At 38.5% G+C, this 18,990-nt stretch overlaps 1 protein-coding gene across 9 annotated transcripts in view; it reads left to right on the plus strand.

Annotated features, from left to right (window-relative positions):
- The window catches only part of Elapor2 (endosome-lysosome associated apoptosis and autophagy regulator family member 2), a 218,565-nt gene that overhangs the window by 116,670 nt on the left and 82,905 nt on the right, over positions 1-18,990 (plus strand). For 8 of the 9 annotated variants that reach the window (NR_153371.1, NR_153370.1, XM_030254372.1 and 5 more), the window contains one exon: positions 16,413-16,608. Coding sequence is in view for 6 of the 9 variants with exons in the window: in NM_172706.4 (NP_766294.2) it covers positions 16,413-16,608 (196 nt within the window). In the remaining 3 variants the exon portion in view is untranslated. Of the gene's footprint in view, positions 1-837; positions 1,042-16,412; positions 16,609-18,990 lie in introns of all 9 variants that reach the window. The other variant, XM_030254371.1, reaches the window with a different exon arrangement.

Below are 18,990 nucleotides of genomic sequence, written 5' to 3' on the forward strand. Positions count from 1 at the left end.
ATAAGATGGATACCTAAATAAGAATGACTTCTATTTGAAGGCTGCAGAGACCTTTTCCAGTCAATATTTTCATAACATCCATAAGTAAATTTGTGAATTTGCTTCTTCAACAAGAAAGGATTTTCTAAAACTCTAATAGTGAGGTTTCTTTTAATTATAATATACTTTGAAATGATGCTTATTTTAAAAATAGTACATGATAACTGGGACACTTTTTATATCAGCTTTTTGTCTAAAATCTGAAGTTGTCTCTGTCCCTGTATGATATATATATCATATATATTATTATATCATATATATATATATTATATATATTCCTTCTTCAGACAGCTATTGGTGTCTGGCCTTAGAATTTTGCCTTTTTCTTTGTTATGGTAAAAGGAGGTTATTTTAAAGTTCACAAGTCAATTAGTAGATCTAACTAACTTAGAAACACAGTCACATCATATTATACACATTGCTTTCATATCCCCAGTGTTGCACCTTAGATTTCTATTGTTGACCATAACCACCATTTCTTACTCTGACATCGAGACAGACATGGTGCTTAGAGCTGGATTCTGTCCTTGGTTATCTCTGGAATATTTGCATATGCATAATGACATATCTTGGGGATGGTATTCAAGTCTAAACACATAATCCATTCGTATTTCATTATATATAAATATATCTCACATACTTCATCTACAATTAGTTTTATGTAATAGTAGAAACTATTTATTACAGGAAACAACACTGTAGAATTTGGCATACACAGAAAACTCAGATTTGGAGGAATTTGAGCTTTTCGGATTAGGAGTATGTATAAGCTATAACAGTCCGTGTACTGTTTTACAGGCTTGAAGCGGGCCAGTAGCTGCCCCCAGGTCTGCATGTGGCAGATCTAAGACTCCACCGCAGATATAGTTGACTGCAGAGCCAGCCTCTCTTTACTGAGGATGTGGCCAAGGTGCTTTCGGCTCTCTTGGTACTTAGCGGTTGGCTCAGACGGAAGAAGACAGATTAAAAAGAACATGGCGACTTGAAATACGTCAAAGGGAGGTAGGCCGGTGGCTGTGCAGGATGGGACTTCCTCAGATTTAACGCTTCTGAATGTTGGCAACCCCAGATGTTGGCCTTTGTTGAAAGTACTATACGTTCTTTGAAGTATACTTACATCAATCTTTTTAAAAAGGGGACCAATAGAGGTCTTTTCTGAGGTATAATTATGGAATCAGATTTCCAGATAATTGGGTGAACTCTACTATAAACTTGTTTTTCTTTTTTCTTTTTTTGTAAAACTTTATTTTTTTATTAGATATTTTCTTTATATACATTTCAAATGCTATCCCGAAAGTTCCCTATACCTTCTCTCCTCCCTGCTCCTCTACCCACCCACTCCCACTTCTTGGCCCTGGCATCCCCCTGTACTGGGGCATATAAAGTTTGCTAGACCAAGGGGCCTCTCTTCCCAGTGATGTCTGACTAGGCCATCTTGTGCTACATATGCAGCTAGAGACACAAGCTCTGGGGGTACTGGTTAGTTCATATTGTTGTTCCACCAATAGGGTTGCAGACCCCTTCAGCTCCTTGGGTGCTTTCTCTAGCTTCTCCATTGGGGGCCCTGTGTTCCATCTTATAGATGACTGTGAGCATCCACTTCTGTATTTGCCAGGCACTGACATAGCCTCATACGAGACAGCTATAACAGGGTCCCTTCAGCAAAATCTTTCTGGCATATGCAATAGTGTCTGGGTTTGGTGGCTGATTATGGGATGGATCCCCAGGTGGGGTAGTCTCTGGATAGTCCATCCTTTCGTCTTAGCTCAAAACTTTTTCTCTGTAACTCCTTTCATGGGTATTTTGTTCCCTATTCTGAGGAGGAATGAAGTATCCACCCATTGGTCTTCCCTCTTCTTGATTTTCTTGTGTTTTTCAAATTGTATCTTGGGTGTTCTATGTTTCTGGACTAATATCCACTTATCAGTGAGTGCATATCTAATGACTTCTTTTGTGATTGGGTTACGTCACTAAGGATGATATCCTCCAGATACATCCATTTGTCCAAGAATTTCATAAATCCATTGCTTTTAATAGCTGAGTAGTACTCCATTGTGTAAATGTACCACATTTTCTGTATCCATTCTTCTGTTGAAGGACATCTGGGTTCTTTCCATAGCTCCACTATGTTCATAGCAGCCTTATTTATAATAGCCAGAAGCTGGAAACTTGTTTTTTCAAAACCATCTATAATCTAGTTGCAAATCTCCTCAAAGAGGTAAGGAGAAGTCATATTAGCTTTTGTTATGTTGAGTCCCTGGATATATGTGATTCCAGAGCTTGTATGGCTCTGGAGAGGCAGGGAGAGGCCTCTGTTAATGACACTGGTCTCTCTTGTTTGTTCTGCTGGGGAGAGCTGGTCAGTTTCCTAGTGCTGCCCTGGACACTGAGATGCCCTCATGGCTCTGCATTTCTTTGCTAGCTTCAGCACTGGGAACTTGGCTGCTTCTTCCAAGGCCCTGGTGCCAAGTCTATTATCTGTAAGTGTTTAGAATCTACTATTAGGGTCTTGCAGGTAGCATGCCTATTACCTATAGGGTCTTACAGATAGCGTGGCTATTATCTATAGGGTCTTGCAGATAGCATGCCCCCTGAACCACTGTCCTGTTCATCCCAATCTTCGAACAAGAGCCTGTACCCTCTTTAAACGCCACTGCTGGCTCACTATCCTCTTTTCTCCTTGCAGCAGAAGAGTTTCTAAAGTACTTCTTTTTTTTTAATTTATTTTTTATTATTTTATTTTATTTTTTCTATTTTATTTTTTATTAGATATTTTCTTTATGTACATTTCAAATGCTTACCCTCCCTGCCCCCCCCCCCCGCCCTGCTCCCCTACCTACCCACTCCTGCTTGGCTTGGAGTTCCTTTGTTGCTTTTAGATTGTCAAAAATGGCTGTCATCTTTGAGCAATTTCCTACTGCAATCACACACCCCAGAGAAAGGGGTCTTTTGGCTTCAAATCAAGCCTTAGAAGTGAAAGGTGAGGCCCTGGCTCTCTTGGGAGATATGACGGTGAAGAGAGTTCCTCTTTACCTTTATGCATTTCTAGAGAGGTCTAAACCACTGAAGAAGAAACAAATGCATCTGTTCCTTTTATATTCTCATGCTTTTTGGTAGAGAGGGCATACATTATTTATTGCTCACTCCTTCAAAAATTTTCTAAAACCATAATATCAAGAACAGCTTTAAATACAGGATTTTCTCCTTGAGGATAATTCTTCAAGATACTCCATTTAGAAAGCAACCACCAAACCAATTTTGTCTTGTGAACTTTCCTTAATAGTGTGCTTCAGTATTGTTGTTATATAAGTCAATCAATGATACCCAGGACATATGTAATCAAAATATACACAAATGTGTATAGAAAGATGCATTAGATAAGCAGTAAACTTGTGTGTATGGTTTACTTTTGTAATTCTCATATAGAAGCTAAGGGATTAATGTGGTTTTCATGAAATACAACTTTATATAGCTATGAATGCATACATTTACATTTTGATCTTTCAGTGATTGGTTTTAAATTAATACTTCATTACTTGGATCAATAAGTGCCATGCTCAGAATAGTTTTTAACAAGTCTTTGGGTAACAACTTTTCTCATGTTTTTTTCCCCCAAATCTTTTTTTATGACCTATATCTAATGGTTTCTGAGAAATGAGCAGTTAATAAATGTACAGCTATATTAGACAAATATTCACTTACTTGTAGAGGCAAAGGAAAAATTGTGTTTGCATGTGTGAGAAAAAACATAGAGATAGATGTATGAGCCAATACAACAGCAAGATGGAAAAACTATAAATATACTGAACATCAGAGCACCTAATTATGTAAAGCAAACATTGATAACTTTGAGATAAACACAAGCAATACAATAATAGGTGGAGAATTCTGTATTTCACTTATAGTAATGAAAGACTTCTCTAGAAGGAAGCTGCTACCAAAAAGTAGATTTGAAGAGTCCTTAGGCTAGAGGGGCTTAACAGATATTGTATCCAGTTATGTCATGATACATATTCTTCTCAGATATATGTTGAATATTCTGAAGGAATGCTCACATGCTAAATTGCAAAACATATTTTTTAAATTTTATAAATTTTATTGTAAAAATTTGTAAATAAATAAAAACTTCACACACTAAAACTAACCCGATTATTTAACTCAATTTACTTCTGTATAGTTAGGATAGGCATTTGGAATCAAATCTGTTCAAACAGTTGAAATCTTTTCAAGTATCTTTTCTAACTGTAGTGAAATGAAATCAATACCCAAAGGAAGGAAGATGTGTAAACACAGGAAACCTGGAAGGTTCTGCAGTTCAGATCAGATCCCTTGGTAGACAGAATCCAAGCAACCACCAGGTGAGGCTTTGGGTAAGAGTGTTAAGAGTCATAAAGAATCCCTGGTGGTCTGACCCTCCAGAGTGGGGACCTGGGAAGATGCAAACGACACTATGGCTGAAGGCCTCGGGGCCTCTTCATGTTCAGGATGAAGACAACTGATGAGATGGGTCACTTGGTTCAAGAGAGTGTCCTAGGCAAAGATGTTTGAACTTACTGGAAGAGGATCCACTACTATTCATTTATCCTCTGCTGCTAAGAACTGGGCTCCAAATTGTACCTTGGGACCCGTGAGTGCCAAAAATACACTATAAGGAAGGGCAGTCTTACCAATAAAGTATTAGAAAAGAGAGTATCCACATGCAAAAGAATAAAAAAGGACCTTTAAATACAACATATTCAGAGCGGATGAAGGATTTAAACTTAAGACTTGGAAATGAACTACAAGAAGAACATAGAGGAAAGAGTATGTATTCTTGGGATGAACTGGTATTATTCTGCATTTGATTCCAAAGCTCATAGGTAAACTCAAAAACATAACAAACTAAAGAACAGCACAGTGCGGGACATATTGGGTCGGAGGCAACCTACAGAATTGGAAAAAATATTTTCAAGGCTAATGGAGGGCTTATCATATCAAATAAACAGGAGATTAAAACATTCAATATCAAACAAGCACAAAAGTTAAAAATATTAGAAAATGGCCTGAATGTATATAATTATATTTCTCAAAAAGGATATAAATGGTTGACAACTATATGTGGAGTTAGTTGTCTATCATCTCTAGGATTAGAGAAATGCAGTAGAAGCCATAGAGAAAATGTTATTCATATCTTTCATGAGAGCTATTAACCAATAAAAGATAAATGCAGAAGCTATAGAGAAAAATAGACCCTTGGTAGAAAATAGGCTGTTGGTACAAATGTAAATTAATAATACTTAATTACTGTAATTAATACAGTAATTAAGGAAAGTAATATTGGGTGGTTTCTTACTCAACTATAAAGAAGGAAAATTGATGGAATTGGATAGAATCATGTTAAATAATACAACCCTTAGTAAGAGAAAATGGGGACCATGGATTTTCTCTTAGATGTGGAGCATTAAAGGGAGAAGAAGTAAGGAGCAGGCAAGTGTTAGTAGTGGGGAAATACACATGAGTATCTTATATGTTGTTATGAAAATGTCACAAAGAAACCTACTATTTTGTGTAATTAGTATACACTAATAACATTTTTAAATTCCTGAAGGCAGAATTATCATGCAATCCAGCAATCCCACTTCTGGGAACATGTCCTAAGATTTTGAAACCATTATGTCAAAGAGTACCTGACTAGTGGTGTTTATTGTGTCACTATTCATGATTGCTGATGAGTCAGCTTAATTTTTAAAACATTAATGGAAGGGCAAGCAAGACTGCTTAATCAGGAAGGACCTGTTGTTCTGTGGTCATGATGACTGGAGTTTAGATATCATCACCTACAAGACAAACCAATGTCCAGGTCCTCGTCGGGCAGAGGCATGAGGAGCTCAGCACCTAACTGAGAAAACACTAGTCCCAGATCCAGAGAGATGCCTGCTTCAAAGGAGCAAAGCAGAAACTGAAAGAGGACACCTCATGCCATTGTCTGGCCTCCATGCATGGATAAAGACATATATATATCCACACACATATGTGTACATTCATTCACACAGAAACATGTACACTTATACATGCATATATACACACATACCTCTTTTAAGAAATGAATGTGTGTGTGTGTGTGTGTGTGTGTATGTGTGTGTGTGTGATTCATGTATGTGATATACCTGTACTTGGAAGGTGAAAGTAGGAAGATCTCCTTGGATTTGGAGCCAATCTGGACTACATAAACATTCCAGAGCAGCCTAGGGTACCAAGTATTATTGTTTCAAAAAATAAATAAAACAAAAATTGATAAAGAAAATATAGACTGTGTTTTATATTTATTTATAGAATTGTATACTGTCCTCAGAAAGTTCCGAGTTATATCATTTTTAAAAGTGTGGGTGATGCTGGAAGTCATTATGCTCAGTAAATCATGAAAGACACTACAGAAGCAGAAAGACAAACACCGCACTCTCACTTACGTATGAAATTTAAACCAGCTGAAGTCACAGAAGCAGGGAGTAGAATGGGGAAGTGTTAGTAAGACACATAATGTTCCATTTAGTCAGGAGGAATAAACACCAATTATTCAGGGTAAGAGATATGTTAATTAGCTCAATTCAAATTTTACCTAGAACATGTACATCAGAACATCACTTTATGTACCATATATATGCAATTGTATTTTGCCGCCATCTATTGTCATGCTTGACTAACATAGTAAATGTTATGGGAAGTTAGTAATGCTATGATTTAAAGCATGTTGTGTAATTTCTTTGTAGTTTTCCATTGCAACATTTCTACAGTGGTGTCTTGTTAATGGCTTTTAGTGGTGTCTGATAGCCTAACCTCAGTTCTAACTCATTTGTCTCTGAGAAAAATATTCCATAATTTTGAAGAAGCATTTATTAAATGTCCCTTATGGTTACTGACAAGAAGGATAGAAAATCATGAACATTTCCGTGTTTTCAGAGATTTTCATGTCAGCCAGGGAGAAGTAAATAAAGCCACTGCAGAAAAGGTGTGAAGGGTGGGGCACCGTAGTATCCAGGATGATCTCAGCAAGGACAGAAGGTACTCAGATGGCATCAAATGCCTCACAGTGAAGCAGATGTGAGCTTCAAGCTCAGAGTCATCAATTACCAGCTGGGCAACCTTGGAAAACTATTAATCTCTCGTTGGTTCATGTGGGAAAAACACGTATCCTGATTTAGGGCTATAAAGGGATTTAAGCTCCATACATTTGGTACCAGCCACGTTAATTCACCGAGAACAACCCCCCGCCCCAAGTGGATCCTAAAGCTCTTCCTCTTGGTAACATAAAGGTGCTTGCTGGGCATAGGCACCCCCGCTGACTGCAGTGGGTCTGGGTTTTCCTGAGTCCTCTGTGAGGACTGCATGGCTAGCTTCCAAGGGAAGTGTGGGTGAGTCAGGGATTCTGGTAAATGTCCCAGTCTTCTCCTGGGTCACGCCAAGGACAATGAATGGCTTTCAACCTGAAGATACCCACGGGTTCTAAGGTTGTGAGCAAAAAAATGCAATTCATTTGTCTGGAGTCATAAATACACAGTACAGTTTAGTAGGAATGGTAGTTGAAGTACTAAAAGTAAATAATCTTTGCTGTGTGGCAGACACACATTTAAATGCTAGATGTGCATGACTTAAATTATTTAGTTATCACAGCAGCCATAAAACCATCTTCTACTGCATCTTCTGGAATGTTTTAAACAGAAGAACTGAAGTAAAGCATGGAAACACAGGTCACAGTCAGAACTAAATTTGGACACCAGACAGATGAGGACGTGGACCACTTTTATTAAAATTTATTTTGATCATATTCTTTCATATCCTCCCAACTCTTTTAAGATCTTCCCCATCTCCCTGCCCACTCAACTTCATGTTTATTCTCTCTTTCTCTCGCCCATAAAAGAAAAAAAAATGAAAAAGAAAATTTGTAAGACAAAATACCAAACAAAACTCACTGTTTTCTTCCTTTCTCCCCCGCCCCCCATCTCTCTTACCACCCCCCGCCCACACACACACATACACACCCACACACACCCCACACTCACACACACGCTCACGTGTACACATATGGAGGCCATTTTGTGTTGGCCAACCCCTGGAATGTGATTTGTCTTTATCATACCCCTCCCCTCAAGGCTCAGGGAGCTATGTGGGAAGGTAGAGGTAAACAGAGTGTACAAGTAAAGGCTGGTGGATAAAGACAAGAAAATGGCATCTTCCAGACGCAACATGACTGATAGACACATGAACTCACAGAGGTTGACAGCATGCACAAAACCTGCACAGGTTCACACCAGACAAAGTCCCAGCATTGAAAGCAGCTTTTTGTTTGTTTTTCAAGACAGGGTTTTTTTGTGTAGCCTTGGTTGTCCTTAAACTCACTTTGTAGACTAGGCTGACCTTGAACTCACAGTGATACACCTGGCTCTGCCTTCTGAGTGCTGGGATTAAAGGTGTGCACCGCCATCACCCAGTTGAAATAATCTCCTAATCCCAGGCTCCTTAACTGTGCTTTGGAACATGGCACAGTGCACAGCAGACCAGTATTCCTCCCTCCTCCAGGAGTATGTGCTTTCCCAATATCTTACTCTTGGAAAAATTGATGTATATAGGATAGCTAAAAGGGAATTTTGAAAAGATTAGATCCAAAGGCTCAGATATATTTTTGTGGGTTATTTAAGTTGGCTAAACATCTCTGTAGACTTTATTTTTATTTGTATTCATTTTCTAGAAAGAGTAGAGTCTAGCATGTAGAACATTGAGAAAGTTTATAGTAATGTCCTTATATACAGAGTTAGTTTGGCTAATTTGTGCCTAGCATTTAAATGCTTTATATGTAGTATATGTTTTCCTTACTTAACAAATATCAAAAATAGGCAGAATTTTTACCTACAAAAATTCTTCATTTAGAATTTCAGGGTTGTTTTTTGTTTGTTTTTGTTTTGCAACATAGAATAAGCTGTTGAAAGACAGCTGGAATCCTCTAATGACGCCTGGGAAGGTTCTAGAATTCTACAGGACTCTGTCACCTGAATCACTCCGGGGTTCCTAACTCACAGTCTCATAGGGTATCAGTTTTTGTTGGTAAAACACAAATACCTAATAAGACTTGTAAGAACTCATTCTGTGTGGACCAAGACAGGATCACTTTGTTCTCAGGAAGTTTGGTATAGGAATGCTGGTGTTCATTTCTAGGAGGGACCTTGAGTGTACTCAGGGTCCCATAAGTGGCAGGTGAGAGGCTGGAGTGGAAGATAGCCTTAAGAGATGAGATTAAAAAAAAACCCACAAAACTATTGAGAACAGCCAGAACCAGGCCTATGGCAACAGTAATGTGTGATGGGGGCTGTGGTTAAGGGAACTTATCTGAATAAAATGTTTCCCAAGGAAGGGAGGGAACTCAGCTCTCAAAACTGCAGTAAGGTTGGAGAGGCTCTCAGGAGGGAGAAGATGACAGGTACGTTCTCAGGACAGAAGTGCTAAGAGCTAGAGTGTTGGGGGCATAACCAGAGCTGAGAAAAAACAATTTCACAGATGTGTTGCTTTGCCTCCTTTGGTGAGTCACCAAGTACTCTACACACTTTCCTTCCTGTAACCTTTGCTATTATTGCTCTTTTTCCTCCCTCCTTCTCTTCCTCCCCTCTCCCTCCTTTTCTGTCTCTTTCTCTTCTTCTGAACCTTAGGTTATCTTGTTCTCAATGAACTGAGACTTGTCCCCTTCATGATAAAATATTGAAGTCAGTGAGAGTAGTATACATTTGTATTTTTCATTGTTTTTTAAAGATGAAAACTACCCTTGCTTACCTTAAAAAGAATGGAGTCTTTTTAGGTCTTCTGCTAATTTAATGAGGATTGTCTGTTGTTTTATACTGTTCTGTTTCCCTGGATGATCAGGCTTGTAGTTCAGGAATTCTACCGGATTTGACCATATGAGGATGTGTGTGAAGGGAGATGTACTTTGAGAATCAGCGTTCAGATAGGAGAGGCAGCACTTTCATTAAATACTCCTTAGAATGGCAGTTAAAAAGTGTGCAAGAATTGGTTTTATTAATGTACCTTTGTGGATCTCTTGACTAGCTTTCATTTTGTACAGTGAGAGGTGAAAATCTGTATTCTTAAGGCATTCCCAAATAAAAACTTAGAAATTCCAGCTTCATGAGCCACACTTTCTATAAATGGGAAGTTAGAAATCATTATTGGTAAGATTTGACTTAGAAAGTTCAGTTCTGATCATTTAGCCATTTAGCTTCTGCTTGCATGGTAATCACACACAAGGACCTTTGGGGCCATGCTAGACCTAGAATTCATGTCTTTTGACTTCCAGGGCAAGGCTTTTCCTAATGCTACCCTTTTTGTTTTAAGTGGAAGCAGTGAGTTTCTTAGTTTCAGTGTAGTAAACTCTTCTAGCATCATAGTCCCAAGTGCTTCACACTTGTGAAGCAGGAGACAGATTGTGTTGGATGGAGTCTGCTGTGAGCGTCTGTAAAGATGTTCACAGAGGTGGACAGTGCCATGCAGGTACAGATGCAAAGGCTCCTAAAATAGCCACAAGATCTCAAAAGTCCTTTAACCATCCTGATAGAAGATGATTGATTAGCTATCATGGATTCATTTTTATATGTGATCAAATCAGGCCTTAAAACCAATAACTTATAAATTATAGTGGAACACTAGTATAGCTTGTTAATGCTTTTTGTGCAAAACAAATTCTATTCACAGAATCTGGATAAGTTGTCTTCTATGATTCTCATACTGCTTTAGATTGAACATGACAGGCAATTGACAGCTCACTGCCAGCTCTCCTTAGAGGAAAATGTCTTCTTAAGATAAGTGGACTGTCATTAGTTAAAAGGGACAAGCTTTCCCTTTAAGCCAAAGGAAGCTGGCCTCCTGTGAATCAGAGGAATGGCAGGAAATCGCCTGTTTCAATGTGATGACTTGGCTTGCTTCTTATTTTTTCAGAACGAAAGAGAGAGTGAGAGCATATTTTTTTCTCCTTAGGAATTTCACAGATAAGACCTTGAAGGGAGAGTATAGAAGTACTGTCCTCATTGCTGGTTCTGAGGTCAGCGAGATGCAAGGCACTATGGGCTGAGAATGCAGTTCATTTTCTCCCAGACACCTCTTTCTCTTTTCATTTCCCTAGGAACATTATGATTACAAGCCTAGTAGACAACTAAGTATTATTATTTGATGACTATAATAAGTTGATTAAATTAGAGATAGAAGTAAGTATTCTTTCTGGTCTTGTAACTAGTCACTCTGTCCCTGCTTCAGGCCTTTATCTATTATTGTGACTATTATTAACAGTCACAAAGGTCTCCTTGTACAGGAAAAATGGTGACTATGGCTCTAACTGCATGTATTTTACTAAACAAGACGAATCAGTTGCAGGACAGTTGTTATGCAAATGCCTCTTGATTCTAGATTTAACATTTCCCCACAAATATATAATTATATATGTTTAGATATGAACTTGTCTTCACAAAGGAGATGGGCTTATGAGGAAGACCAGGATATTGTAGCAACTTTGTAAGCATAGAGACAGAATTAATCCTGTCTTCTTATTTGCTACCATATCCCTAGTGCCTAATTTGCGTCTGTCAAATGCTAAATACTAAAAAGTCCTTGCTGCTTAAATTAAGCTTATTATTGTGATACCTATAATACGATTATATATGCTCACTGTGTATTGTCAACATCTCACTAAACAAGAAAATTGAAAATTCTTTTATGGCTACTCTTACTAATGTTTATGGTGTAGAAATCATATTTTAGTAATGAATTAATTGGAATGAAAATAGCAAAAATAAATGATTTATGAATGCAGGTAATTTATGGCCATAGTCCTTTAAAACACAAGGTCTCTAGATGGAGAAAAAACTAAAACCAAGAGTGTCTGTGATAAAAAGATTAAAAATAGACTTTTATTGAAGGATATAAATCACAGAGCATAGTCAGCTTATAAACAATTCAATTGAATAACTGTTTCTTGGCACATTTTACTTGCATAATCAATGCAACATCTTGACTTTTTAATATCACAGTCTATTTTCCACAGAGACTTTAGTGTTCATAGTCTTTTACTGATTCCCCATAAGCAGACCCATGGAGAGGAAGAGGCTCCCAATGGAATGTAAGGAAATAGAAACTTGCAGGGTCAAGAAAGCTGCCGATGGCTTTGTCCTTTGGTGATGGACTAATACAGTGTTTTCCATATCTGGGTCTTTGCACATGTGTTTGAGCCCTCTCAGAGTCACTGTTACAGAAATAGATGTCTGGAAAGCAGAAGCCAAGGAAAAGAACAGTGAGTGAGTGCATGGCCTTTTGGGTAAGCACGGACTTTAGAGGGTTGAGTTAAATATTGCTCTTCCTGTTGCTGCTATGGTAAAATACTCTGAAATCCCAGACCAAGGCCACTGATATAGTGGCAACCTTGGACAAAAATGTCCCTACTTCTCTGTCTTTGTGTCAGTCTGTCTGTCTGTCTGTGTCTCTGATCTTTGTGTCTGTCACTGTCTTTGTTTCTATCTCTCCTCCATCCAACCTCCGTTCCCCTTGCCATCCCGCTTTCTGTTCTTCTAAGTGTGATTAATTAGGAAGTTCCTAGCAGATTATCCAAGTGCAGCTCTGGATGAGACTGATAATATTTCCAAAGTGAATTGAGAGAAGAGAGAAGACATCCCTAGTGTGGGTAGCATCATTCCAGAGAGGGCTACCCAGTAGCGGTTATGGTTATTGGCCACCAAGATGTGATGAAATCTGTTCTGTCATGCTCTCCCTACCATGATGGACTAAAACCTGTGGAAGTAAGCCAAAATCAATCCAAGCTTCTTTAATTTGCTAGGTATTTTGTCCAAGCAATGAAAACTAACATATTCCTTCTTCAAAAATTTCAGAGTTTGCTAATTGTCAATTTGACTCAGCTATTGCAGGATTTCACAGTTGTTGCAAAAGCTCGTTTTTAACTTTAGAAATGAACAATTAATTAAAATGAAACATAGCCAAACCATACAGTAGCTAATATCTAGAGAAATCTGCATCGCCATGCCTAATTTAATTATCCTGATAAAGAACAGATAAACAAAACAAAACAAAATAACAAAACAAAGCATGCAATCACTGAGATTGTGTGCCATAGAGTCCAATTAAAGTCTGAATGCCAAGACCAGTACTGAAAGAGAAAATGAATGATGCTTTGAGAGTATCAGAAAAGCAAATGCAATGAGGGCTAACAGAGGTAGGCATTGCTAGCTCTCAGTGTCATCTCATGAAGTTAATTACGTGTTAATCAGGATGTGTAGTTCCTCCTTGACATGTGCCTAAACAAGGATTAAAAGGAAAGACTCAATAGAAACAAGTGATTAAAAGATTTTAATCTTTTAAGATTTTCATCTTTCACTTGAGGACATTTTACTTCTCCTGTCAAGGCCATTGAACCCATTGAACTTAGACTTCATAGTGCTCTGTAGAGCTCAGGGACCATCAGCCTAATGGCAGTGTTATTATTTATAGGTTCCTGGTATGAGTAGTATCTAACAAATTATTTGTAATATATGCCAGGCACATTGAGCAATGCCCCATTTACCTATTTCCATATTTTTTGAGGCAGATATTACTCTTATCTTCCATTCTTTTTTTTTTATGAAGCAAAGGGTTTATTTAGTTAACAGTTCTTATATATATATGTATATTTATATTTATTACATATTTTCCTCAATTACATTTCCAATACTATCCCAAAAGTCCCCCATACCCTCCCCCACCCCACTCCCCTACCCACCCATTCCCATTTTTTGGCCCTGGCGTTCCCCTGTACTGGGGCATATAAAGTTTGCAAGTCCAATGGGCCTCTCTTTCCAGTGATGGCCGAGTAGGCCATTTTTTGATACATATGCAGCTAGAGACACGAGCTCCGGGGTACTGGTTAGTTCATAATGTTGTTGCACCTGTAGGGTTGCAGACCCCTTTAGCTCCTTGGGTACTTTCTCTAGCTCCTCCATTGGGGGCCCTGTGATCCATCCAATAGCTGACTGTGAGCATCCACTTCTGTGTTTCCTAGGCCCTGGCATTGTCTCACAAGAGACAGCTATATCTGGGTCCTTTCAGCAAAATCTTGCTAGTGTATGCAATGGTGTCAGCGTTTGGACGCTGATTATGGGATGGATCCCTGGAGGACCAAGTAAGCTAGAGTGAACAGTATTTGTGCTGTCTGTTGACTGGGTAGCTGGATAATCTGAGTACTTAAATATACTGTGGCTCAGTTTTCTTACTTGGCTTATGTACATAATAGCTTCTCCCTTTATGAGTTTATTGCAAATACAGTCAATACTCATGATTTATGGGTTCTGTTTTTGCATAATTTATTCATAACCCTCAAATCCATACACTTAGCACTTTCACAATAATTTACAGGCCTGATGTACTAGTTAGCTTTTTGTTAGCTTGGAACAAGCTAGGGTCATTTGGGAAGAGGAAACCTCAAATAAGGAATTGCTTCCATCAGATTGGATTATAGGCATGCCTATAGGACATTTTTTTTATTATTATTCCTGATGGATGTAGAAGAATACAACCCATTGTGGGTCGTGCCATCCCTGGGCTGGTGATCCTGGGCTCTTTAAGAACACCATGGAGAATAAGCCTGTGAACAGTGGCCCTCCACGGATTCCGCTCCAGTTCTTACCACCATGGGTCTGCATTGGTTCCTTCCCTAACTTCCCTCATGGTGAATTATAGACTGAAGTGAAATTAAACATCTTTATTAGTTGCTAATCAATTTAAAAGGTCGATTTTTTATTTCAGAATAAACTGTCTTCCAAGACAATTTTTCATGTTGCTTTGTTGTTTCTGACATTAGTTGTCATATTAGAGAACTGTTCCTAGAATCCGAGTTTACTAGAAGATTCCAACTCATTGAAACTAAAAGAAATTGCTTTCCATTTCTTTGCTGGTTGTTCTCATCTTGAAAGTAGCAGCCTGTGTGAGCACGTGTTGTATAACAGTGTGGTTATGCTCACTATTTTGTGTGGTATTTTATCTTTCTTAATCCTGTGAGGCAGCTACTATGGTAGCTATCTCAGAAAAAAAAACAAAAAACAAAACAAAACAAACAAACAAGAAAACACCCGATGGGACCATGAATACATCAGGTGTTACAAGTTTAAGAAAAGATATAACATTTTTGTTCCAAGATGGTCTACCTTCCTTGTCTTCAGGATAATTTTGATCTCTTCCTGACCTTTGCTGATACTGTTTTACTGGTTTCAGGATATTGATTTAATGTAAAAAGTTCACTGAGCAGCACTGTTAAGCTTTTCTAAAGAGAATCATTGTATTAGTTTAGTGGATGAGTAGGTGGGTGAGTGTGTGGGTTTGAGCTCTAATTCTTTAATTAGTTTTTTTTTTTTTCAAAAACAGCTTGTTTTTATTTCTGACTAAGTCCTCCACTGTATTAAAAGAGGACTGTGCCTGCCTGTGAGGCTTTGCTGCCTTCCTGGGATGGGAGATTTCTTTTCATCAGCTAATTTGGACATTTTATTTTGTTCTTATTTCTTTAATGTCCTGATTAAGGGATTAGATAGCCCCTATCCAGGCTCCAGCTCTAATCCACCCCGCACAGGGCCATGTACTTTGGGAACATTGATTTGTGTTTGTTTAATGAATAATCACTTAGCAGCAGAGCCACTGGCTTAATCCAACTCCTAAAAAGTCAGAGAACTTGGCATTAGACGTGGATGGGGTTGGTATAAATGGGTCAGGTTGCCACTGTGAGTATTGCAAAGGTGGAAGATGTTTAAGAGGATTCGGAATGGGGATAAGTTGCTCAGCTACTGTATGACCTTTTGTTTTTCTCTTCACTGAATTAGCATCTCATCTTGGCTTAGCATATGCTACCTATAACTAGGAATCCCCAAATATTGACACGTGTTTCTGTGGAGAAGCAGCACTTCCCTTCTTTAGTAGTCTCTCTATGAACCTCAGTGTACTGTGCTGCCGAGAGGGTACTGTTAGACCATGCAATATGACTTGGATGAGTGGGGTGAGTGTGCTGGGGTAATCTTTCATGAAGACTGTCATTTTCACATAAGAACTAGTGTTGTCCACATAGAGAAGGTCATTTGTCCAACATCCCTGGGAAGACAAGAGGTAGAAGAAGAGAGGATTAATAGGCATTTTGTTTTGATCAAAAGGTGAGTAGAATAAAATAGGTTGAGGCAGAATGTAGAATACAAAAAAATCAATAATGCAAACATTGGAAGAATTTATTTAGGGTCTGATGTGATCAGAGTTTTATAGAAATAATTCTGCTGACAACATGAAGGAGAGACAGTTAATGGAAGACACCAGTCATAATGGTTTTATCTTCTTCTGCTTTCCAGCTTTCTCCTGTGCTTCTGGAGAGTATCTAGAAATGAAGAACCAGGTATGCAGTAAATGTGTGGAAGGCACCTACTCCTTGGGCAGTGGCATCAAATTTGATGAATGGGATGAATTGCCGGCAGGATTTTCCAACGTTGCAACATTCATGGACACTGTGGTGGGCCCTTCTGACAGCAGGCCAGATGGCTGTAACAAGTAAGACCCCAAAGGAACCTTTGGATTTTGGAGACTTGGCAAAGGTGTAGTTGTTCTTTCTTAGAAAAGTTGAGGATAGTTTTAGTTCTGATGAAGATCTTAGATGAGCTCAGGACAAAGGGTTGTAGGGCTTTTTGGGGAAGGATTTAATAAAGGAATTCTGTATTTACATAATTTCCACACCCCTATCCTCCCTCTAATTCTACCTGTGTTCCTCCAACCCCTTTATACATGTACTCTTCTTTAATTATTATAGACATATAAATTCATATATATACATGTATATATATACATATATATACACACATACATACATACATACATACATACATACATACTTGGTGCTGAGTCCCTTTAGCATTGTTACAATGTGTATGTGTTTAGGACTGACTATTTGGGATTGGATTGTCTAATGGGGGTTCATCTTTGAGAAAGAATGGCTTTCTTTCTTTGAGCAGTCATTAATTTGTAGGAATGGGACTTTGAGAGATTTCTTTCATCCACATTATCAGGTTAACTCATGTTGCCATGGTGCAGATATTGTATAGGCAACCATATTGTTGAGACTTTATGGGTACAGCTTACCTTTTGTATACTGAAGATGCTACTGTATGGCAGATGTCTTGGTCCTCTGGCTCTTACAATCTTTTCACTTCCTCTTCAGTAATAACTGTTTACTTAAAACATGTGCACGTGTGCGTGCATGCATGCACACACACACACACACACACACACACACACACACACACACACACTTAATGAAGTTACATCACTTGGGTTATAATGCTCCCTTCCTCCAAAGAGCCATCAATAACTAATAAAAACCCAGGTACGGAAATCTGCCCTGTACATTTTACTTCTATTTTATTTTCTATTTTTGGTCAGGAGAGTCTAAGAGACCCTTCCCCATTACATACAGGCTATTACTATTGCCCTTGGTTGCCTCTCAGAACTTGAAGTTCAGATCCAATTGCTGAAGACACCACATAATGTTCGACTTAGAGGAATTGAGCTGGAACTGACCTGGAAACTTGCTCTGCTTGCTCTGCAAGGCCAAGCTTTCATAGACTCTGAAGGCGCTGTGGAAGCTGCCAGTAGAGGAAAGCAATCAGTAGTCTTACCCAGCTGTAGAACCTATGAACTACAATGACTAGCATGGCAAGACAGTCCAAGAACATCATAGTGGCACTTATATTGGCAGTAGCCAATAACTGTCTAATTGGACTCAGGCCCTGCTCAATAGAAGGGAATTCGTGCCTCATATTGTAAATGGCACTATTTAACTAGCAACTAGTAACTAGCAGTAGGAACTATTTATGTTTGAGGAGATCATGGTTCTTAGAGGAGAACCTATTATCCCCATTTTCCCAAACCAGTATAATTGCTAATTGTATGTATGTGTGTGTGTGTGTGTATTTCAGTTTTTCAAAAGACAGGGTTTCTCTGTGTAGCCCTGGCTGTCCTGGAACTCACTCTGTACACCAGGCTGGCCTGGAACTCAGAAATCCGCCTGCCTCTGCCTACCAAGTGCTAGGATTAAAGGCGTGCGCCACCACTGCTCAGCTTTCTACCTATATTTTAAATTCGTATGTTTATATCCACAGACAGTTTAGCCTCTGCCCCTCAGAGAACAACGGATTGTTGCACAAGCAGCCTCGGTTGATACAGTTCTAACACAGCCCTGCCCTAAGGCCAGGGAGCATCTCAGGAGAAGGGTTTTGGGTTGTTTTTTGTTTCTTTGTTTTGGACATTCATTACAAAGAACATAGCTAAACTTTTAATGAGAAATTAATTGGCCTCATAATATAATAAATAATGTGTGCAGAATGCAATAGAAAAATTAGTTAGAAATTTAGTCTAAAAATTATTATATTTATAATCAAACTTAGGTAGTAGGGTTTCTACTAATCTTTATTGTTTCAAGAAAAAAATAATGTTTTTTTCTTTTCTTTGAATGTTTGACCTTCATTTAGACCTTGATTATTTTCTGGGAGAGTGGGTTAAGGATCCAAGACAGAAAGGTCCTTTGCTTAACTGCTAAGCACTTAACTGCCACCGGCTTTGCATATGACCACACTGCAAGAATGCTAAATTGTCTTGGAAAAAAATAATTTATTGTATTTTTTAAAGATGTAATGTGCTCTCTTCTGCTCTGTGCATTGACTATTCAACATTTCCTGTAATGTCAATGAGTTTAAGAAAATCAAACTTGAGGTAGCAAAGTAGGTAAACTCTGGCTGCTTTCCGACAAGAACACTCCCTCCAGCACCCAAAGTCTTCATCATTATTTAGCTGAGCTAATAGATGTGTTTCTTGGCTTCTCCCTCCTCTCCTTCTTCCTGCACATAATATCCTTACATTCCTCTAGTCATCTCCTGTTCT

Source organism: Mus musculus, chromosome 5 (assembly GCF_000001635.26).
Source record: "Mus musculus strain C57BL/6J chromosome 5, GRCm38.p6 C57BL/6J".
Taxonomy (NCBI): Eukaryota; Metazoa; Chordata; class Mammalia; order Rodentia; family Muridae; genus Mus; species Mus musculus.